At 46.4% G+C, this 23743-nt stretch overlaps 1 protein-coding gene across 1 annotated transcript in view; it reads left to right on the top strand.

Moving 5' to 3' along the window:
• Nucleotides 1-10107: 10107 nt before the first annotated feature.
• DLEC1 (DLEC1 cilia and flagella associated protein) overlaps nucleotides 10108-23743 on the top strand; it is a 60115-nt gene continuing 46479 nt past the window's right edge. Inside the window, exons 1-8 of the mRNA XM_065399098.1 lie at nucleotides 10108-10182; nucleotides 12298-12438; nucleotides 17882-18038; nucleotides 18639-18749; nucleotides 21950-22146; nucleotides 22429-22649; nucleotides 22920-23001; nucleotides 23385-23472. Coding sequence (XP_065255170.1) covers nucleotides 10108-10182; nucleotides 12298-12438; nucleotides 17882-18038; nucleotides 18639-18749; nucleotides 21950-22146; nucleotides 22429-22649; nucleotides 22920-23001; nucleotides 23385-23472 — 1072 coding nt within the window. The remainder of the gene's footprint in view (nucleotides 10183-12297; nucleotides 12439-17881; nucleotides 18039-18638; nucleotides 18750-21949; nucleotides 22147-22428; nucleotides 22650-22919; nucleotides 23002-23384; nucleotides 23473-23743) is intronic.

Genomic DNA, 23743 nt, shown 5'->3' with positions numbered 1-23743 from the left:
GAGTTACAGACTCACCACCACAGCACCTCCTGCTGTTTGCTCTGGGAATTAGCTCTGTCCAGCTGTGGAGCACCCTCTGCAGGTGGTGTCTCACCCGTTGTCTGTTCTGCTCTGCTGTGTGTCTGGGACCTGTGTTGCTCCCTGGCTTGCGGCGTCCTCTTCTGGACACAGTCCTCTGGCTGTACCCCACTCGGTTCTCTCCCCTTCAAGGGGTATCCACAGTCCTCAGTCTGCACCTGCCGTAGTGGCCAACTACAGCCCCAATGTCTAGCCCCTTGCTTCAAGGGCAAGCCACATTCTGTATCAGGCCACGCTCCTCCATGGCCAGGTGCAGTGTAAGGGGGAGGAGGGGACCCAGGCCTGCCCACTACTCTGGGTCCAGGCCCAGGGACCCTCTGGTGGCAGCCGTGTCCTGAAAATATAGAAAACATCCAAAAATATTTAAATAAATGGTATTCTATTATTAACAGTGCGGTTAATCGTGCGATTAATGTTTTTAATCACTTGACAGCCCTACTATATATTCCTGGTGTAATGATATGTTTACTCTCTTTAAATCTGTAGCAGGAAGCTAAGCAGGAGGGGCTAAAGATGGTTCTAAGTCAGATGCAGAGTCAGAATTATGTTCTCAGTTGCACCTGTGCCCAGAAGCAGCGGGTGGGGTGGGAGCCGTGCAGGGTCACATGCCCCCCCAAGATTTTTCAGGATGCCTCTGGCAGGGACACCCAGCAGTGAGGAGGCAGCGCTTCCCCTAGCAACAGTGGCTGTCTGCTGTCTGATCTCCTTCCCGCCACATTGGGCTGCTTCTCCTTCTCTGCTGGTGGAGTCCCAGCGCTGCTGCTTGCTTTGCGGACCATCCGCTGAGTTCGGGGGTGGAGGCAGAGGCAACGCATAGGACTCCAGCAGCCGGGAAGGTGAAGCAGCCCATGTAGCAGGGAAGGAACTCAGCCAGCTGGCCTGCTGCTTCCTCCATCCCCTCGTTGCATGGACACACTGAGAGTGCTGCTACCAATGGGAGTGCTGCCTCCTCACTGCTGGGCATCCGTGCCAGAGGTGTCCCAAAAGATCTTGAAAGGTTCTGGGGGGTCATGTGTCCCCCTATTAGCCACAGTTACATGTTACCTCTGCCTGTGCCCATCACATCACCTTTTGCTCTCACATCCCTTGTCCTCTGGATGCGCGCTCTCTCTCTCCCCCTTAGTCTAATTTAAGAAGCTCAATGGAGTAAAGACCAGTAATTGTATTGGTTTGTGAATCCCCATAGACAACTATGATGGGATTTCAGCTGAGGCAGGAGCCCAGACTGGCAATGATGCTGAGACCCAAGCACCTCTTAGCACCAACTGGCATGGAGCACAGAGGAGGTGCACATGGGTTACAAGAATCTCCCAAGTCTGGTATGTGCATTCCAGCTCACCAAAGAACGCCTTGTGAGGTCTGAAATAAAAGCCGGTGTCACATGAGTCATCAATAGCATTGTGATCTCATGAGGCTGGCAATACTGGTGATGGTCCCTTCTGGCCTTAAAAATCACTTCCCCTATTGTTAATACTCTCTGAAATCCTGTGCCAGGGCTACATTTCTCTCAGGGATTAATGCTCATTTCTTCCACCGCCCCATTTGTCGGAAACAAAAGTTTCTCTTTCTGCAGGGACTGACAAAGAACCTACTCAAGAGAGTCCCATTCAGAACTGCCCTCCTCCAAAATGGCTGCTCTCTCCCATTGTTTTCAATGGGACTGAGGCGCCATACATTGCCCTCATGTGGCCATCTTGAGAAGGGCATCTATTTTCCATAACTTTCAATGGGACCAAGCATTCCCCTTGGCCTCTTGGCATTGGAGGGGCAGACGAGGGCCACTTGGCTTCACTCTTGTCTGGGAACAATGGGAGGTGGCAGCCATTTTGAGAGAGGACAACTTAAGGGGAAGGGGGCACAGAATTGATGTGAACCAGGGCAGTATTATGGCGATGGGCAAATCTGCAGACCTAGGAGAGAGGTGGGAAGTGGAGGAAGGTTCAATGTCAAGAATGATGCCAGGGTTGTAGCTTAGGACAGGAAATGAAGAAGAATATCCAGATGAAACTACCAAGCACAGGTGATTTCCAAATAACTCCAAGAAAATTAGGCCAGTTCCCAGCCTCCTTGGGGAGAAATTGGCAGATGCCTTGGGCATGAGTCAGAGCTCCTGAGAGGGGTTGATTATTACAGAGATAAGACAAAGGAGGGGTGAAAAACTGAGAAGTAATTTTCAAAAGCTGATCTGTTTGGGATTTTAACCAATCGGCATGAAGACTGCTCAGTGCATAAGACAAAATAGTATTTTTTTTCAACCGTCAGACGTGCAATCTCAGCTTGGGATTTGAAAATTGTGTTATTTCTGCTCTTGCCAGATATCCTCATCGGTAATAAAGGTGATAATTCTGCTGATAATGCATGAGGGAGAGCAGAATCCAGATGACTCTTTCACAGCTGTATTGGCTGTGCAATGCTAACAGGAGGAAACACATGGTTTTGCCAGTAAAGGAAATAGATACCCTTTGAAGGCACACATAGAGAAGAAGAGAATGGTTAAGTAAACAGGAGGTATTTTTACATGGTTGTGTCTCTGACCATAACAGCTGCCTTAATACAGTGTTTGTTTGTGAAGGTTTTACTGTGGGCATATGGAGAACAGAGTCCCCTCATTACAGGGCAGCAGAGTGACAGAGGAACACAGGATGGGAGTGCATCTGGGAAACATTATTATGGGAGTGCACAAACTTGGTTTAAGGGAAAAATCTTATTTCCACCATCTTGTTATGGCAAAAGAACAAAATCTGTGAATTTGTAGTAAGAGAGAATGTTGCAATTCTTCTGAAGCAAATGGCAATATCATGCTTCTGTACCATTAACTGGCAGCATGACCTTGGGCAAGTCACTTAACCTATCTGTAAAAAGAAATCTAATCAGATTAACATAGCTCACAGGGGTGTTATGAAACTAAATGCATTAATATGTACATTGTTTTGAAATCTTTTGGTGAAAGACACTGAAAACTATTATTATTCCATTATTATTTGGGCACTTGCTGGATCCGTATTGATATGGATATGGGATCATAATTAGCCAATCATTGTTCTAAAACATGTACTGGAATCTCTATTTACAGTAACCTGGCATGAGGTATAACCAGGGATGAGGTATAACATTCTGTTATAGCTCAGTTAATGTGAAGGAGCAAGATAAACCGAATTAAAACAAGCCATTTATATAATAAATTGAAAGTGTGGTTCTACTCTACAATGTGACTGTGTACGTCTGTTCATTTGTATATATTCAGAATCATATCTGAGCACTTTATTGAATAAATTACATTTTTGTGACTCTTTCTACTGTCAGCCCTGCATAGCTAACATGGTTATAGGAGAGCAACCTGGGCTCTGTTCTCACTTGTGCATCAAGTGAACTTTTAATTCAGGGCCTGATCCCGCTATCCACGGTGAAGCCACGGTGATTCTATTAAGTTGCAGCCTGAAGGAGATCACTGACTCAGGGAAGGACCCTTTGATAAGACATAACAAGCAGCCAGATATGTGATAGCTCATTTTTGGAAAAGGACCCAGCATTAATGGCACGGAGAAAGAAGATGTGGAAAATTATTGCAAAAGAAAAAAAATTATCATCTTCTATTAGGATGTAACTGTGCCTCAGTGGGTCACAACTGAGGCTGCCAAATTCAGGATGAACTGCTGAGAAATAGGGCCTATACACCCCAAGACTGGTGGCTAATTCCCCATAGGATATACCAAACCAGCAACAACAGTAAACTTCTGTTTCACCACACTGGCTAACAAGATATAAAGGCAGTTTTCTCAGGCATTCCTGTTCTTATATCACCACCAAAACCACTGGATTCAGAGATGAGAGGTTCTTTACAACCAGTCTCATCAAATAATAGGTTCTTCTGATTGCAAAGGACCAGCCACACACCCAGGTCAATATATAACTCAGATTTTACCCAAAAATCACACTGATGCCAATCCTTTAGTATCTAAAATCTAAAGGTTTATTTATAAAAAGAAAAAAAGGTATGAGTTAAAATTGGTTAAAGGAATCAAATACATACAGTGATTGCAAAGTATCAGGGGGTAGCCGTGTTAGTCTGTATCTACAAAAACAACAAGGAGTCTGGTGGCACCTTAAAGACTAACAGATTTATTTGGGCATAAACTTTCGTGAGTAAAAACCTCACTTCTTCGGATGCATAGAGTGAAAGTTACAGATGCAGGCATTATATACTGACACATGGAGAGCAGGGAGTTACTTCGCAAGTGGAGAACCAGTGTTGACAGGGCCAATTCAATCAGGGTGGATGTAGTCAACTCCCAATAACAGATGAGGAGGTGTCAATTCCAGGAGAGGAAAAGCTGCTTCTGTAATGAGCCAGCCACTCCCAGTCTCTATTCAAGCCCAGATTAATGGTGTTGAATTTGAAAATGAATTTTAGTTCTGCTGTTTCTCTTTGAAGTCTGTTTCTGAAGTTTTTTTGTTCAATGATAGTGACTTTTAAATCTGTAATAGAATAACCAGGGAGATTGAAGTGTTCACTTACTGGCTTATGTATGTTACCATTCCTGATGTCCGATTTGTGTCCTTTTATTCTTTTGCGGAGGGACTGTCCGGTTTGGCCAATGTACATGGCAGAGGGGCATTGCTGGCACATGATGGCATATATAACATTAGTGGATGTGCAGGTGAATGAGCCCTTGATGGTGTGGCTGATGTGGTTGGGTCCTCTGATGGTGTCGCCAGAGTAGATATGGGGACAGAGTAGGCAACGAGGTTTGCTACAGGGATTGGTTCCTGGGTTGGTGTTTCTGTGGTGTGGTGTGTAGTTGCTGGTGAGTATTTGCTTCAGGTTGGGGGGTTGTCTGTAAGCGAGGACTGGCCTGCCTTCCAAGGTCTGTGAGAGTGAGGGATCATTTTCCAGGATAGGTTGTAGATCGTGGATAATGCGCTGGAGAGGTTTTAGCAGGGGGCTGTATGTGATGGCCAGTGGTGTTCTGTTATTGTCCTTGTTGGGCCTGTCCTGTAGTAGGTGATTTCTGGGTACCCGTCTTGCTCTGTCAATCTGTTTCCTCACTTCCCCAGGTGGGTATTGTAGTTTTACGAATGCTTGATAAAGATCTTGTAGGTGTTTGTCTCTGGTTCAGGCTTGTAGCAATGATGGAATAAACTGCTGGCTTAAGTCAAGACTCTGGCTGCTTCCAAATAATTGGAAGGTCCTCAGTCCATTGATTAGAATGCTCCCATTAATATAAGTTCATAGTCCTGAGGTTTGAGCTGGAAAGAGGCTGGAGCAAGATAGAGGAAAAATGGAGGGGTTTCCAGGGCCTTTTATATCCTCTGCCATGTGGAGGGAAACCCATCGTTCTTACTGTGGAAAATTACAGTAACAAGATGGAGTTTGGAGTCACATGGGCAATTCAAATGTCCATGCATTTCCCCTAGTCATTGCAGGAAATTCCATTCAGTGCAGATAGGAGTCTCCCATGGTCCATTGTCTGTTAAATGTTCTTTTGATGGCCCACTCAATTTGCATAGTCCCTCCAAGATGTGCTGGCTAACTACTTTGTGGGCGTTACCCCAGGAGCAAACATTTGAAATCCAGGTGTTGCCGGCACAGAGTGCCTGAGGAAAGCAACAGCGGGGTTCGTTGCCCGGTGTGCTTCGCGCCAAGGAACACACCAGGTGGAGAAGCAATCAAAGTTTATTTGAGATCTCAAAGCGGTGCAAGGAGACTGGCACGTCTCAGATCAAGCACACTGAGACAAGCAGTTTTCCCTTTTTATTCTTTTTGCAGCTAGACTTTTCCCTTCACCCCCCCCTTCCCCCTCCCTTCCTCTTATAATAGTTTACATTAAGCAAGTAGCAAGCAATTACATTTAAGCAATTAAATCATCTTGGCGGCTATAATTCCAGCTTGTTAGCAGGGCCGGCTCCAGGCACCACCAAGCTGGCGCTCTGGCCGCCGGGAAGAGCGGAGCCCCGGTGGGGCTCGCCGCCCTCGCCCTCCCCCCCGGCGCAGCCTCTGGCCGCCGAGGAGAGCGGAGCCCCGGCGGGGCTCGCCGCCCTCCCCCCGGCGCTCTGGCCGCCGGGGCTCCGCTCTCCCCGGCGGGGCTCGCCGCCCTCCCCTTGGGGGGGGGGGGGGCGGCGGGAGGCTTTTTTGCCTGGGGCGGCAAAAAAGCCAGAGCCGGCCCTGCTTGTTAGTAACTTCTCTTGGAATTATTATCTTGTCCCTTTCCTTTGATTTGTTATTTTGCCTTTCAGCCAGAAGTATGCAGGTCTCATTATTACCGCTTGGCACTGGTATGCAGCCTGTTGCACCTGATAACTGGCAGTTACACATTCCAATTTCTGCATCTGGCTTTTGAGGTCGATTAGAGTTTAAACATGGAAGGAGTTTGGTTCATTTAGGCCTAATGCAGGAAGGCTTCATCGACACTCGTGGTCTTCCACCCTCCCGAGTTACCTAGGGTTATGCCTAATGACACCAACACAGGGATAGAGTCAATATTCATAACTTCAAATACAAAAATGATACAGACATACAGATAGCATAATCATAACCAGTAACTCATAACCTTTTCATAGACACCTCACTTAACAACCTTTGTACAAGATTTGTTGCAAATATATAACAGTGGTTGCAACAATGATCTATATGGCATAGAGAAACAAGACGTGGGAAATTATTGAAAAGAAAAAAAATATCACCTATTAGGATCAAGTACATTTTATAATGTGTGGTTACCATTTCTGGAGTTTGAACAAAATAAATATACAGACAATGATATAAGGGTGATCAGACACAAATGGGTCTTTTAAAGGTGGAATAACCGGAAGGGGAACAGGGCAAATGACTCCTATATGAAGGAAAATAGATAGCAGCTGGTTATGACTTACATAATATACAGAGGGAAAATGCAAGAAGAAGGGAAACATTTCTGGAAGATTCATACACTGGGAGTAAGAGTAATTATTTATATTTGGACAATGTGTACTTTAGATAGTGCTTTCTAAACTGGTATTCGTCTTGTCACAGGCTAGAGTTCTGAGAACTCTCTTGTTTCTTTGAAGGCTAAATAAGGTGGAATTAGAAGGTGAGGTATGTATGTTATTAATAAAATTTGTAATACTGTACTTGTGTGGGAATGTGAATTTATTACATTAATGTTAATGAGAAACATCTGGATCATTTAAACTTATATATATATATATATATATATTCAGTTTACATATGTTAATAATGGGGGGGGGGAGTAGGCCTAATCTAAAATCTCTGAAGTCAGTGGGAGACTTTCAATTTACTTCAGTCAGCTTTGAATCAGCCCTTAAATTCTGACTGCAGGTTCCTTATTTTATTAGTGAACAGAAAGACCCCAGCTTGACTTTCAGATTCCAGGGTGAGTTTTCAAGGCAGCAGTTAGAAAAAAACATTTTTACCTATAAAAACTGAACAGACCTGATTTATAAGTAATTGTGAGACAAAAAATATGAAACTCCACAAAGCTATTTTGATAGTCACTCTTTAGTGTTGAACCACACATTATTTTAAACAAAAACATCTTCCCAATTGCCACTACTCTATCTGAGCTTATTTTTGGTCCACAGGAAAGAATTGTTAAAAGAATATTGGATTTTATTGACTTTCCAGGTAAGTGCATAGATGTTACAGTCAATTGTAACAGCAGATGACTAAAAAACTTGGAGTCTTGAAGGATTGACACATCTGCATGCTGACACTCAGGGCCAGTTTTAAAGACAAGAACATATGTAAGTTCACACGGTGCCATCAGAAACAATAGTCATAATCCTTTTTTATGGAAAACATTTGCACCTGGCAATACTAGATGAAAACTGAAACCGGTGCCAGATGACAGCAATTTCTCTGATTGGCCTTAGTCTCCTAAGCAGGATATTTTAGAAACCCAGAACTTCCCCTCCACGCGGTAAGAAAATATGGAATTTTCATTTCCTAGTAAACGATGTGATCTCTAGATTTTCTAAGAATCTCATTTGATAACATATTATACAAGGGAAATGCAGAGTTTAATGGCATGCTGTAGGAAGGATTGTCCCATTTATCCTATTGTAATTCATCCATGCACTGCATACATATAAACACAACTATTGTTAGCTACATTGCACTAGGGTGACCAGATGTCCCAATTTTATAGGGACAGTCCCGATATGTGGGGCTTTTTCTTATGTAGGTGCCAATTACCCCCCACCCCCTGTCCCGATTTTTCACACTTGCTATCTGGCTACCTTACATTGCACAGCAGTAGAGAGGAACGAACCCAGGACTTTTAGCTCACCCTGAATGAACGAATGCTCACTAGCTAGGAGTAGCTTCTGTAGGTGGGCTATTTTCTGCAAACTAGTTACCAAGGGGCAGAAGCATGCATGCACCTTAGCCAGTATTTGACACCATCATGTATTTTTCTGCCCCACATTTAAAGAGGCCTTCATGCTGGTTAACTGCCTTGGTGGTTGTAGAAAAGTGATATGAATTACAGTACAGCTCCCTCAGTCTAAGTAAGAAGCAGAAAAAAGAGGGTGTGGCAAAATAAAAAATACTGGGAATGTAGTTATGGCAATGAGTGCTGTCATATTTTACCACCAAAATAAGACTGCCAGTACAACCACTATAAACTTGTTCCAAGCTTATACAATTAGATAGGAACAGAAAAAAGGGAGGATTGACTGCTTTGGAGGCTGATAGTGGACTAAGAAGCCTTTCACTTCTAGGGAACCAGTTTATATTCCACCTATAATGGTAGTGACTAAAAGTCATTCCCATCATATGGCTTTTTGACTGCTTATGTGACAGGAGATGATGGTTTCAGTCCACTACTATAAAATCTATTATTGCTACTAGCACTTGGTGGCAGTCTCAACAGAAAGGGCTAGAAGTGAGTGATCAAGTCAACTGTATTATTAGATGTGTTCCTTCCAAGTCAGATATGAGGTTCCTACCGTGTCTGGTTTTATGTTTGTCTTAGGACCTAATCCTAAGAGGTGTTGAGCACTGAGGTTCTCATTATTATCAAGATTACGCCACTCATAATGACCATGTAAATTCTTCAGGGCAGTGTTCCAAATGTCCGGCTTCCATTCAATCTGTAGGGGCTTTCCCAATGATTTTAGTAGGAGCAGGTTAATAAACCAATATTAGAGCTGGCTGAAATGTTTTGAATGAAATGATTTTTTTTATTGAAAACCTTTTTTTTTGGCAAAACTATCAGTCTTCCAATTTTTTTTAAATTTTGCCATTTTAAATCAACATTTTATCAAAGTGCTTATTAATTTACATAACTATTTTGATAAAAAATATTGCAAAAAATGACAAAAGGATCCCTGTTAAGCCCTGCAAAAGAAAAAAAAACTACTTTGAAATTTCACATTTTTTCAGAATTTTTTTGTTGCATTGTAGACCAGATCCAACTACTGTTATTATTAATAATAATTACATAGTGGGATGGTGTCAGGAAGCCTCATAGTTTCTCCATTATTGAGGGGGGAAAGGGTGGGGGAAATGGGATGCTAGCCCAGCTGTAATGCACCTAGAGTGAAGGGAGACAGGAAAATCAAAGGCTATCAGGAGCAGCCAGAGCTGGAAGTGTGGCCTTGCGGGGAGCGAAATTCGGGGTCATAAGCCAAGGGCTCGGTCTCAGGCTGTGGGGACAGGGGAGATTTCACAGAGATGAGGGAGAGGGTGAATACCTGTAAGCGACAAACACAGCGGGGGGGGGGGGTATAAACACTGGATCCCTGTTACCTGCCCACCCCCAGTGAGGGCAGCTCTGCGCTCCCTGCTGCACCCGGGGGTGGTCTCTCCTCCCCCCAAAGTAAGGGGATCGGTGGCGGGCCAGGCGCTCTCCAGCTCCGGAGCGGGAGGAACCCGCTGCCGGCTGGGAGGAGGCGCCGTCGCTAGGGCAGGGAGCTGGTAAACTGAGCAGGCCGCTGCCTTAGCAACGGGCTCGGGCCGAGCCTCCCCGGTGCGAGCGGCGGGGCCGGGGCTGCCCTGGCCTCCGGGCCCCGCGTTGGGCACAGGCGGGGATGGCGGCGGGCGGAGCCCCCAGCAGCCCTGAGCCCTCCATGTACAGACACAGACCCGCCTCCGAGCGGACTCAGGTAACGGCCCCTGAGACTCTGGCATGGCCCGACCCGCCCCCCCCGGCCCGGCATGGCCCGACCCCCGCAGCAGGGCCCTCCCCCCCCAGAGACCGACCCCCCCCGGCCCGGCATGGCCCGCCCCCCCCTCAGAGACCGCCCCCCCCTCAGAGACTGACCCCCCCCGGCATGGCCCTCCCCCCCCCCAGACACCGACCTCCCCCCGGCCCGGCATGGCCAGACCCCCCCTCAGAGACCGACTCCCCCAGCAGGGCCCTCCCCCCCTCAGAGACCGACACCCCCCCGGCCCGGCATGGCCCGACCCCCCCTCAGAGACCGACCCCCCCCCCCGGCCCGACATGGCCCTCCCCCCTCAGAGACTGACCTCCCCCAGCAGGGCCCTCCCCCCCCCCCCGAGACCGATTCCCCCCCGGCATGGCCCTCCCCCCCTCAGAGACCGACCTCCCCCAGCAGGGCCCTCCCCCCTCAGAGACTGACACCCCCCCCCCCCCCGGCATCGCCCCCCCTCAGAGACCGCCCCCCCCAGCAGGGCCCTCCCCCCCTCAGACTCTCCCAGCAGGGCCCTCCCCCCTCAGGCCCCCCCAGCAGGACCCCTTCCCCCCCCCAAGACCGACCCCCCCCCCCCCCGGTCAGAGACCGACCATCCCAGACACACACACCCCAGGCCAGCAGGCCTTTCCTCCCCCCAGCGACTAACTCCCCCCAGCAAGGCCCTTCCCCCTCAGAGACTGACCATCTGAGACAGACCCCCCCCCCCAGGAGGGCCCTCCTCCCTCTGAGACCGATCCCCCTCCCTGCAGGGCCCTCCGAGACCTACCCCCTCTGCCCAGCAAGGCCGTCTCCCCTTAGAGACCAACTCCCCCAGTAGGGCCCCCCTCCTTGAGAGACCGACCCCCCGCCCGACAGAGCCCTCCCCTGCCTTCAGAGATCAACCCACTAACCTGCCCTCAAAGACCAACCTCCCCCCCCCCCGGGCCCTCCCCCACCCTCAAAAACTGATTCCCCCACCCTCGCAGGGCCCTCCACACCCAGAAACCCCCCTCCCTCGTCCTCCAATACTTATCCCCCACAGGGCCTTCTTCCCTCAAGACTCCCCCCTCCCCCAAGAGACCAACACTTCCCAGATGCCACTCTGCCCTTAGCGACCCCCCTCCTGCAGGCCCCCTCCACAGAGACACCTCCCCCAACCACACCCCTGTGCCACCTCCATCCTCAGAGACACCCCTCCACCTGTGATCCAGTGGCTCGAAGTTGAAGCTAGACAAATTCAGACTAGAAACATGGTGTAGATTTTTAACAGGGTAATAAAACATTGGAACAATTTACCAAGGGTCATGGTGGAGTCTCCATCACTGACCATTATAAAATCAAGATGGGATGTTTTTCTAAAATATCTGCTCTTGGGATTGGGGGTTGGGGGGCGGATTTCTATGGCCTGTGATATACAGGAAGTCAAACAAGATGATCACAATGGTCCCTTCTGGGCTAGGGATCTATGAATCACAAAGAGAGAGAGAGACACACACACACCCCAGCAGCCTATTTACTGTGCCTGGACACCCCACCCCATTCAGAGCTCCCGCAGGGAGCCTCTTTACCCCACTTGGAGAGACACCCCTGTACACACACTCCCTCTCAGACATGCCCCTCTTGGACCTTCCTGTGAACCCCCCTTCTGTGCCCCTGTAGTATCCACTGCAGACAGGACCCCCCTTTCCACCACCATCTGACACTCCCTCTACCTCCTAAATCCCCTCTCTGGCAGACCCCAATTCCCCTTCCAGATAGTCCTTCCCAGACAGAGCCTTCCAGCCCTAGACAGTCCACACCTAGCCACCCACCCAGCCATTCTCTGGAGTATCTGAATGGAATTAGCTTTTACAGCCTATATCTTTTTTTGGCACAAATAGATACACAGAGCTTCTATATCCAGAACATTATGTACATAGTAGTCCCCTTTCTTACCAAAGCACTGGTAATCTGAAGCTACTGCTGTGGAACCAAATTGATTTAATCACTGTTGCATGTATGGTTTAATATTCATGTCCCTCATCCTCAATCCTGTCTCTGTTTCTAAAGATTAACAATTTCTCACCCTAATTTTTTCCCCTTCAGGACATTTCCCATTTGTTGACTAGCGTCTTTAAGAGCACGTATACTGCAGATGTTATAGGGATGGACACTGGAACAAATCTGATCAAGTCCCGTGGAGGAGACAATCTCTATCATGAGAAGTTTGTGGAGGAGCTGCAAAAGGTAAAGCAAATAAACAAAAAACAGATTAGAGGCAATTTTCAGAGCTGTTCTGAGATTTAGCAAAATGTTTGTCAATGTTAATTCAGACCTCCCAGGAATTTTTTTCTCAATGGTTTCCTAGAATCGCAAAGACATTTTCATGAGCAATTTGAATGTTAGTGGCAAACATCCTTCTTGAGACCAAATTTGCTCATAGAGCCTCTCATCTCAATATGTATTAGGCACCTGATGCTCCTAACTGTTGTTCTGGGAGTTTTTTCAGATGTGAAGTAAAAAACAATTATCTTTAAAGTTCCTAAAGCACAACCTGCTTTTACCCTACATTCTCCCTGCAGTTTCAAGTGGATGTGATAGTCTTCTTACTGGCCTTCAATAAATTGTTGTGTAGTATTGCTGTGTGCTCTTAAGGAGCTGCTAAATGGAGTGAAGTGATCCTTATATAACCATTTCCTACCTCACTGGTGCGTTGTGATACATAATTCATTAATGTTTGCAAAGTGCTTTTGAGACAAAAATGATGAAAAAAGCTATAGAAGTGCAAAGTATTTTTTAATCATATTGCTTCAGTAGGTGCTGAACAAGGATAGGAGACGAGATCACTCTTAAAACGAACAGATATTCTGATTTTGGCAACAGATCTTAATTTTGTAGACACCATCTATCTCTTTGTACTATTCACAGATTCGTATATCACTTGTGCCTCCCCGTATTGAGGGGGCACAAATCTAAACGGAAAGACACATGACTGCACCATGTGTCTCCCCTGCTCAGTGCTTCCCCTACCTCCCCCCCCCCCGCCAGCCCTGTGCCCAGCCAGTGACCTCTGCACTCTCCCCGCCCCACCAACGTTGCCTGCACGGGGGGCTCTGTCCTTCTTCTGAAGTGCCTACCCCCCGCCCTGGCACATTTGGCCGCTGTCCCTGGCAGCCGGCCCCAGGCGGGGAGCGGGACGGAGCCATTTCTCACGCAGCTGAAGCTGGCTACTGAGGGTCGCTGACTCTGTGCAGTGCAGCAGCTGCCTGAGAGAGCCTGTCTGGGGAGATGGTGGTGGCAGTGGGCTGCCCTCCACCTGGACCCAGCTGCAGGGGAGAGGGGCTGAGTGAGCCAGAAATGTGCCTGGGGGGAGAGGGGATTCTGGCTCACTCTGCCCCTGTCCCCAGCAGCCGGGCCCGGCTGGGGGGCAGCCTGCCGCCTCCCCAGCCAGGCTCTCTCAGGCAGCTACCGTGCCGCACAGAGCAGTGACCCTGAGCGGCTGGCATGAGAAGTGGCTGGTTCCGCCCCTTCTGCTCAGGGCCGGCTCCAGGCACCAGGCAACCAAGCTGGTGCTTGGGGCGGCACCTGGAGGGGGGCGGCGCGGCGCTCGGGCTGCCGGGGAGAGCGGGGCCACAGCCGGGCTCGCCGCCCTCTCGCCGCCCTGCCCCCGGCGCTCTGGCCGCCGGGGGGGGGGAGAGCCGAGCCCCCGCCGGGGCTCGCCGCCCTCCTCCCAGGGCTCCGGCCGTCCTCCCCTCCGGCGCCCTCCCCCCGGCCGCCGGGGGGAGAGCCGAGCCCCCGCCGGGGCTCGCCGCCCTGCCCCCGCCGGGGCTCGCCCCCCTGCCCCCGGCGCTCTGGCCGCGGCGGGGGGGGGGAGCCGAGTCCCCGCCGGGGCTCGCCGCCCTCCTCCCAGGGCTCCGGCCGTCCTCCCCTCCGGCGCCCTCCCCCCGGCCGCCGGGGGGAGAGCCGAGCCCCCGCCGGGGCTCGCCGCCCTCCTCCCAGGGCTCCGGCCGTCCTCCCCTCCGGCGCCCTCCCCCCGGCCGCCGGGGGGAGAGCCGAGCCCCCGCCGGGGCTCGCCGCCCTGCCCCCGGCGCTCTGGCCGCCGGGGGGGGGAGCCGAGCCCCCGCCAGGGCTCGCTGCCCTCCTCCCAGGGCTCCGGCCGCCCTCCCCCCCCCCGCGCCCTGCCCCCGCCGGGGCTCGCCGCCCTGCCCCCGGCGCTCTGGCCGCGGCGGGGGGGGAGCCGAGTCCCCGCCGGGGCTCGCCGCCCTCCTCCCAGGGCTCCGGCCGTCCTCCCCTCCGGCGCCCTCCCCCCGGCCGCCGGGGGGAGAGCCGAGCCCCCGCCGGGGCTCGCCGCCCTCCTCCCAGGGCTCCGGCCGTCCTCCCCTCCGGCGCCCTCCCCCCGGCCGCCGGGGGGAGAGCCGAGCCCCCCGCCGGGGCTCGCCGCCCTGCCCCCGGCGCTCTGGCCGCCGGGGGGGGGAGCCGAGCCCCCGCCAGGGCTCGCTGCCCTCCTCCCAGGGCTCCGGCCGCCCTCCCCCCCCCGCGCCCTGCCCCCGCCGGGGCTCGCCGCCCTGCCCCCGGCGCTCTGGCCGCGGCGGGGGGGGGAGCCGAGTCCCCGCCGGGGCTCGCCGCCCTCCTCCCAGGGCTCCGGCCGTCCTCCCCTCCGGCGCCCTCCCCCCGGCCGCCGGGGGGAGAGCCGAGCCCCCGCCGGGGCTCGCCGCCCTGCCCCCGGCGCTCTGGCCGCCGGGGGGGGGAGCCGAGCCCCCGCCAGGGCTCGCTGCCCTCCTCCCAGGGCTCCGGCCGCCCTCCCCCCCCCCCGCGCCCTGCCCCCGGCCGCCGGGGGGAGAGCGGAGCCCCCGCCGGGGCTCGCCGCCCCCCCCGGGCTCCGCCCCCCCCGCGGGGGGGGGGGCGGCCAGAGGCTTTTTTGCCTGGGGCGGCAAAAAAGCCAGAGCCGGCCCTGCTTCTGCTCCCCGCCCAGGCCCAGCTACCAGGGTCAGAGGCTGAGCGTGCCAGGGGACAGGGCAGCGGGAGAAGGATAGAGCCCCTCTCCTTCCTCACGCTGGCAGCCCACGCAGAAATCTGGAGTGGCACTTGACCCTGCATACCCCCCAACGCGTCACCTATGCACAGACTGCAAGACAGACAAGCATGAATTTCAGATTCTATATTTTTCTCCTTAATTGAGTTTCTTCAGAAGGTACCGATGCAGTCTGCTTTTTCTTGACAATATCTGAGTAGTATGTTTGAATGATCTCTCCTCAAACATTGACGTCTTGTCTTTTAAAATAAGATGCTTCCCAAAAGAAGTAGTTAGCATTAAGATAAACCATGCTATAAGAAAATTATTTTGATTTTCTTTTAAAGTGGGTGGTGCTCTATCCATCTGAGGAACTAGTACAATATGTGCTGTATATTCAGTGCAAATCAGAGCTTTACAAAGTCCACTTTCCAGCTTGCTATTGGAGAACAGAAAACGTACAAGTTAGAGGTGGGTGAAACTGAGCCATCAACTCAGTTTCAACAGCAGATTTTAAGCTTTCAGGTTTTGAAGGGTTTTTAAAAGTTGTTTTTAGTCCTACATCTGAACAGATGTGCAGTCTTTCTGAGTCTGCAGACAGGTAATCTTAGAACTTCTCTTGGAGTAGCTGTGGAGTGAAATCAACAAAACACACAATGACTAAAATATCTACTAACAATATTTATAAACAAAGATGCAGCAATTAGTAATAACTGATACTTATAAATACAAACCAACGCATAACGACCGGCAAACGTAGAAACTCTGTTTGAAACACGTGAGCTGAGAGAGAGGCTTCGAGGTGATCAGGCTCGGTTACGGGTGTACACAGGATACACAGGATTCGTTTTTCTTTCTCCTCTCCCTGCCTCCACATGGCAGGCAGGCCCAAAAAGTACCAACTATGACATCATGACTAAAATATCTACTAACAATATTTATAAACAAAGATGCAGCAATTAGTAATAACTGATACTTGTAAATACAAACCAACGCATAACGACCGGCAAACGTAGAAACTCTGTTTGAAACACGTGAGCTGAGAGAGAGGCTTCGAGGTGATCAGGCTCGGTTACGGGTGTACACAGGATACACAGGATTCGTTTTTCTTTCTCCTCTCCCTGCCTCCACATGGCAGGCAGGCCCAAAAAGTACCAACTATGACATCATGACTAAAATATCTACTAACAATATTTATAAACAAAGATGCAGCAATTAGTAATAACTGATACTTGTAAATACAAACCAACGCATAACGACCGGCAAACGTAGAAACTCTGTTTGAAACACGTGAGCTGAGAGAGAGGCTTCGAGGTGATCAGGCTCGGTTACGGGTGTACACAGGATACACAGGATTCGTTTTTCTTTCTCCTCTCCCTGCCTCCACATGGCAGGCAGGCCCAAAAAGTACCAACTATGACATCATGACTAAAATATCTACTAACAATATTTATAAACAAAGATGCAGCAATTAGTAATAACTGATACTTATAAATACAAACCAACGCATAACGACCGGCAAACATAGAAACTCTGTTTGAAACACGTGAGCTGAGAGAGAGGCTTCGAGGTGATCAGGCTCGGTTACGGGTGTACACAGGATACACAGGATTCGTTTTTCTTTCTCCTTTCCCTGCCTCCACATGGCAGGCAGGCCCAAAAAGTACCAACTATGACATCATAGAAGTGTCATAGGGGACGGGGCCCAAAACCTGTTTGTGTTAGTTTCTGATTGGCACAAGCAAAGTTTACACCAAGTAGGGGAGCAGGTGCCTCAAAGTCTGGCTTCGCCCCCAAAAGGTGAGGAAATGCATATTGCTTTAGAATGCGTGCAACACTGAATGACAAAAGAAGAGGCCAGGGCAATACCGGTATGGGCAAGTTTTACAGGATGCAGACAGGAACTCATCTCAACAGTTTTTAGTCCTACATCTGAACAGATGTGCAGTCTTTCTGAGTCTGCAGACAGGTAATCTTAGAACTTCTCTTGGAGTAGCTGTGGAGTGAAATCAACAAGACTTTGGTCGTTTTCACAGCTGATATTGAAAACCGGTAGAAAAAAAATTGATGATAAATGCAATTTTGTTGAAACTGAAATTTTCTCAGATCCAGAATGGAATTGGGGCATCAGGGAAGAGGGACAGAGAGAGAGACAAGAATAGTCAATAGCCTGCTGTTTAGGACACTCATCTGGGATGTGGGAGACTTGGTTCAAATCCCTGCTCTGAATCAGTGAATTAAAAAGCTTTCTAGTAACTAGGGGAGAGAGAACACTTTAAATTTAATCATATACCTGATATAGTAGCTGGAACACAAGCAGGGTCCAAGCATAGCACCTTCCCTCTTTCCAGTAGCAGGGGCTGAAGGTCAGACTTCTCAGTAGGGTATTGCCCCTGGAATTCATTGGTAATTCCTTTCATCATATCTGCCTCTGGTTATAAAGTTTAGTGATCTGACTGGTAGGCATCTGGTAAATGTTTCAGCCCCACCACAAGTTAATTGTTAGAAAATAATGCATTCTATTCTGAGAGTTTATTCTTGTAAAGCAAAAACATTCTAGCAAGCCTTCAGAAAGAAATAGAAAACATTAATTTTTCTATTACATGTACTGACATTATTAATAATTTGTGATAGCTAAAAATATATTTATTTATTTACATTCACCAATCTACATGCCAGATTCATACTGAATATAACCATCGACTGACAGAAGTTGACATGGTAGAAAAGCACATCATTCAGGCAAGAGCTCGAGCAACAGCAGCAGAAGAAAGGGCTCTGAACATGTTGAAGGTACATGTTGGGGAGGACTTCCACAACATTGGATTGCCGCCAGGTGAGGTTTCTGGGAATGTTACCTATCCCAGTACACATTTATGGGATCTGGAGCCAAATTCAATGCTCATTTAAGTTAATGGAAAGACTCCCATTGACTTCAGTGAACTTTTGATCATGGCCTTTATGAATGCCAGGGTTTAATACCACTTATACTAAAAAAGCAGCTTTGAGAAACTGCAAGGAGAGAATCAAAAAGAAAAAAATTAACCTTACATAATAAGAAACTAATTGGGCAGGTCATTTTCAATGCCTGAAACCTGCCATTAATGGTTCTATACCTTAACTTTATTGCAAGCATATATAAACAGATGTACAAAAATCATTAATACAAATGTCTTCACAATTGCCCTGTTGATAAGTGTTATTACAGGCAGGGAAACTGACACAGAGATTCACCCAGAGCCACGAATCAGAACTGAATTTAGAACTCTGGGGTTGTTTGATTCAAGTTCTGTGCTCAGTTTACAGACCACATTTCTCTCCAAAATACTTCATTGTAGTGATGTGAAGGAGAGACAACAGAAATGTGGACTGACCATTGTTAGTGTATCTTAAAACACCAATCTTTTGTTTGTTTTTGTTTTTTTTAATATTGTAGTGAAGTCCTCCTTCAGGTGGTGTGTGGATAATGACCTTCTCAAAAAACATAATTTAATCTGCCCTGAAGATTACATCACTGATAGAATACCCATTACCAAAGCACCTAAAGGTAACTTTTAAAGCAGAGACTAATATGGATTTCTGATAATGCTCTCTAGGACATGAAGAATTAGACGTGGATAGCCTGTGCATAATGTTCTGTACATCTGCCTAATGAGCAGAAACACGAAGGGCTTTACCATATGAACACTTAGTTCGTGGCAAGCTGGGGTGTATATCTACTGTGCTGTAACCTGCTGTGCACTAAGTGTCCATGTAGAACATATTGCTGTGCGCTAATAGTTCTCTAGTGCACTTTAATGTACCCTGCTTTGAAATGGGAATAGCTTAAAGAGGACGATGGAACGTTTAGTCTATGGCAGCCAGGTCCACGTAGACATTTTGTGTGCTGCAGGCTAGTGTGAGGTAGATTTGCACCCAGCTTGTTGTGAACTAAGTGTTTATATAGACAAGCCCTAACATTTAAAGTACTAAGAATTAGCTTAAAGGACACAGTCAAGATATTACATTTGTAATATAATACAAAAATTCTCCTTTCTGTGTAACTAATACATTATTAAAACTGCAGTTTGTTTTAAATATCAAATTTACTTTTCATAACCAATGCTGTTTGTTTAGTTTTTTCAGCTCCGTCACTTTAGACAGTGAATCTGTGGTGGTCAGTTTCACCCTGTGGTTCTTCTGCACTAGCTAATGCAGCAGAATTTATGTGATAAACAGAGCAGAGAAATAAATAAATTATTTAAATGAAAACAGTTTTTATTTTAAAAATGTGTTCTGATTAATCTCTGTGCCTTTGTTTTAGAGCTGATCAAAATTTTTCTAACCATGTTTTTCCATCTAAAATGCTGATTTGATTAAATTGAAATGTGTTATGGGAACATATTAATTTTGTCTGAAATTTTTATGGGAAAGTATCACAACTTTTTTGATAATGTCAAAATATTTAGTTTTTACTTTATCAAAACTTTTTTTCAATAAGTTGAAATGTTCCACTTTGATTTTATCATTTTGACATATATAAACAAAACATTTCAATACATTTCATTTTGCAAAAAAATGCGTGGTTTCTACTTTTTGTCCAAATTAGGGATGATATGAAATTTCAGATCTTGGAATTTCATCAGTATGAGAATTCCATTTTTTTATCAACTCTGTTTAGCCATTTGTAAAGTAGAGATAGTAACTTATCTACCTCAGAGGGGAGTTATAAGGCTTAATTAACTGTTTTTAAAGCACTTTGAGATCCTCAAATAAAAGATGTTAAAGAAGTTAAATGCAGTGTTGTTGTAACTGTATTGGTCCCAGGGTATTAGAGAGACAAGGTAGGTGAGGTTATTTATTTATTATATTTTGATCATTGTAAGTTTGTCCTAAATGTTATCAGTATGATTTGTGATTGAAACAGATTAACCTACTTGAACAAAATAAACTGTAAATATGGGTGAAACACTAGAGCAGTTAAATATTTAGTTGTTTTGCTAACTCCAAGACCAGTCTTGTATTATTAATAATTAGGGCTTTCAAGCAATTAAAAAAATTAATCACGATTAGTAGCGCGATTAATCGCACTGTTAAACAATAATTGAATACCATTTATTTAAATATTTTTGGATGTTTTCTACATTTTCAAATATATTGATTTCAATTACAACACAGAATACCAAGTGTACAGTGCTCACTTTATATTTATTTTTGATTACAAGTATTTGAAATATATAAAAAAAAATAGTATTCAATTCACCTAATACAAGTATTGTAGTCCAATCTCATTATCATGAAAGTTGAACTTACAAATGTAGAATTATGTACAAAAAAACTGCGTTCAAAAATAAAACAATGTAAAATTTTAGAGCCTGCAAGTCCACTCAGTCCTACTTCTTGTTCAGCCAATCGCTTCTGACAAACAAGTTTGTTTACGTTTGCAGGAGATATAATGCTGCCCGCTTCTTGTTTACATTGTCACCTGAAAGTGAGAACAGGCGTTCTTGTGGCACTGTTGTAGCCGGGGTAACAAGATATTTACATGCCAGTTGCACTAAAGATTCATATGTCCCTTCATGCTTCAACCACCATTCCAAGGGATATGCATCCATGCTGATGATGGGATCTGCTCGATAACAATCCAAAGCAGTGCGGACCCATGCATGCTCATTTTCATTAAGTAAGTCAGATGCCACCAGCAGAAAGTTGATTTTCTTTTTTGGTGGTTCGGGTTCTGTAGTTTCCGCATCAGAGTGTTGCTCTTTTAAGACTTCTGAAAGGATGCTGCACACCTTATCCCGCTCAGATTTTGGAAGGCACTTCAGTTTCTTAAACCTTGGGTCGAGTGCTGTGGCTAATCTCACATTGGTTCCTTCTCTGTGTTTTGTCAAATCTGCAGTGAAAGTGTTCTTAAAACAAACAACATGTGCTGGGTCATCATCTGAGACTGCTATAACATGAAATATATGGTAGAATGTGGGTAAAACAGAGCAGGGGACATACAATTCTCCCCCAAAAAGTTCAGTCACAAATTTAATTAACACATTATTTTTTTAACAAGTGTCATCAGCATGGAAGCATGTCCTCTGGAATGGTGGCCGAAGCATGAAGGGGCATACGAATGTTTAGCATATCTGGTGCGTAAATATCTTGCAATGCCAGCTACAAAAATGCCATGCAAATGCCTGTTCTCACTTTCTGGTGACGTAAATAAGAAGCAGGCAGCATTATGTCCCGTAAATGTAAACAAACTTGTTTGTCTTAGCGATTGGCTGAACAAGAAGTAGGACTGAGTAGACTTGCAGTCTCTAAAGTTTTACATTGTTTTGTTTTTGAGTGCAGTTATGTAACAAAAAAAAATGTACATTTGTAAGTTTCACTTTCACAATAAAGAGGTTGCACTACAGTCCTTGTATGAGGTGAATTGAAAAATACTATTTCTTTTGTTTATCATTTTTACAATGAAAATATTTGTAGTAAAAATAATATACACTTTGATTTCAATTACAACACAGAATAGAATGTATATGAAAATGTAGAAAAACACCCAAAATATTTAAAAAACGATAGAATACCAATTGAAATGTAACAGTTTGATTAAAACTGCGATTAATCGCGATTAATTTTTTCGAGTTAATTGCGTGAGTTAACAGCAATTAATCGACAGCCCTATTAATAATGTTTCTCTGCTTACAGTAAGCTTCTAAAATGAATACTTTTCTCCCTATTGCTCAGAAAATGTCAATACTTTTCTTTGAACTGCAGGAAATAAAGAGCCTGACTATATCAAGGAGACGTTTAGTTTTAAACAACACATTTCTACAAGTCCAAGGGATCAGAAACATACAGAAATCCCACACTTGAGGAAAACATTAGATAGTCTGCCAGATGTATCTTTATCCACCTTAACGCTGTCTTCAACTCCTGAGCCTAGACATCAGACTAAGAAACCATCAAGTAAGGTATATTTCAGAGACGCACTCTTTTTAGCCTGTCAAACAGTTTAAGACTTATTGCTATCCCTGTAGAAAGAGGCAAGTCCTAGCACTTTGCTATTTTAGTGTAAGTAGTTGCTTTCCATGTTGGAGAAGAGAAAAATATAGTAGTTTGCTGAGGGTGAAATTCTTTATTGATACATAAAGCCTAAGCAATCAGGAATAGGTATTTTATATAACCCGTCCACTCCCCCAAAGCTGCAGTATTTGACACTGAATTTTGCATCACATTCTCTGTTTGTTTCAAAGAAATGTAGCTCCTCTCACAAATCAGTCTGGAAAGATAATATGTACAAAGCGGATAGAGAACAAGACCGCGTTTACCTTGCCAGACTTGAGAACCGACACAATTACCTGAAGAATCCACGCTTTTTCCCACCAAATACTCTTAATGGAGGAAAATCTCTTATTTTTCATCAGAAGAAGGTAGATCGAATGATAACAGGAAGAAAAGTGGCATTTGATGAAAGGTACACACCTTGACTCTTGACTCAGACCCTGATCCTGCAGAGAGATTTGCTTTGGAGTTATTCTGGATTTATACCAGTTTAGCCAGAACAGTATTTTCTCCTGTGTATCTTGGTTATAATCATTCAGAAATAATATCTTAGGAGGTTTTTGTAATTTTTGTTGTTCATGCCAGTGGATGCAATCAGGACATTCTTAGGCATAGATAAATAACTGACAGTGTAAGAGCTCACTGAATGTTTCTCAAAGTCTCTCCCATTATTTTATTTCAGTGATCCTCGATCTGTTCCTGTATTTCTACCTACCCCGCCCGCTGTTTTGTTTTCTGAGTATGAAGTTGGTCAGGTTTATGAGGTAAGAGCTTTTTCCTCTACAGAGAATTTATTCTACCTCTGAGAAACTTGATGTCTCTCCATGACTTTCATAGTTCCCCCACCCCTACGCAGACTTCCACATAGCTAATTAAACTCTCATGAGCCTCATTTTCCTCTCTTTCAATCATCAGCAGAACTTCCCCCAAGGAGTACCAAGTGGGATCCTTTTCAACCTCAGGTTGCTTTTGTGTGACATGTCCTTTACTTCAGATGTTGACAGAAATGTTCAGTTTTCCCATCTACAAAATACCTACCTCCTAGGCATGTTGTGAGAATTAATTCACTGCTGTTTGCAGAGTATTATGAAAATGAACAGTGGTGCATAAGTGTTATTTGGTATTATATTTTCTTTTTTAAATGAAGATGACTATAGAGCTGCAGAACATGACTTCAGTGTGTCGCCATGTAAGAGTCATCCCTCCATCTACTTCAGCCTTTGCCATTGGACTGGGTAAGTTGCTATACTAGCTCTGAAGATGCAAAATTGTACAAGAACTAATTTGTCTACTTAAATATAATACATTGATTTTTTGTGTGTCCCATCTACAATGCAATCCAGGTGGGCAGAACCTTAATCCCATAGAGTCTCATATCACTTTTTAGAGGTTAGAGGTTGTCTTACCTGTCTAGGACAGTCTACATGAAACTCCCAACAGAAGTCTGAGACTCTAGTGGTCTAATTAAAAATGAAATGTAGGGAGATCAGATTGAAACAAAAGAAA

The sequence above is a fragment of the Emys orbicularis genome, chromosome 2 (genome assembly GCF_028017835.1).
Source record: "Emys orbicularis isolate rEmyOrb1 chromosome 2, rEmyOrb1.hap1, whole genome shotgun sequence".
Taxonomy (NCBI): Eukaryota; Metazoa; Chordata; order Testudines; family Emydidae; genus Emys; species Emys orbicularis.
This window is presented reverse-complemented; position numbering and strand designations above follow the sequence as displayed.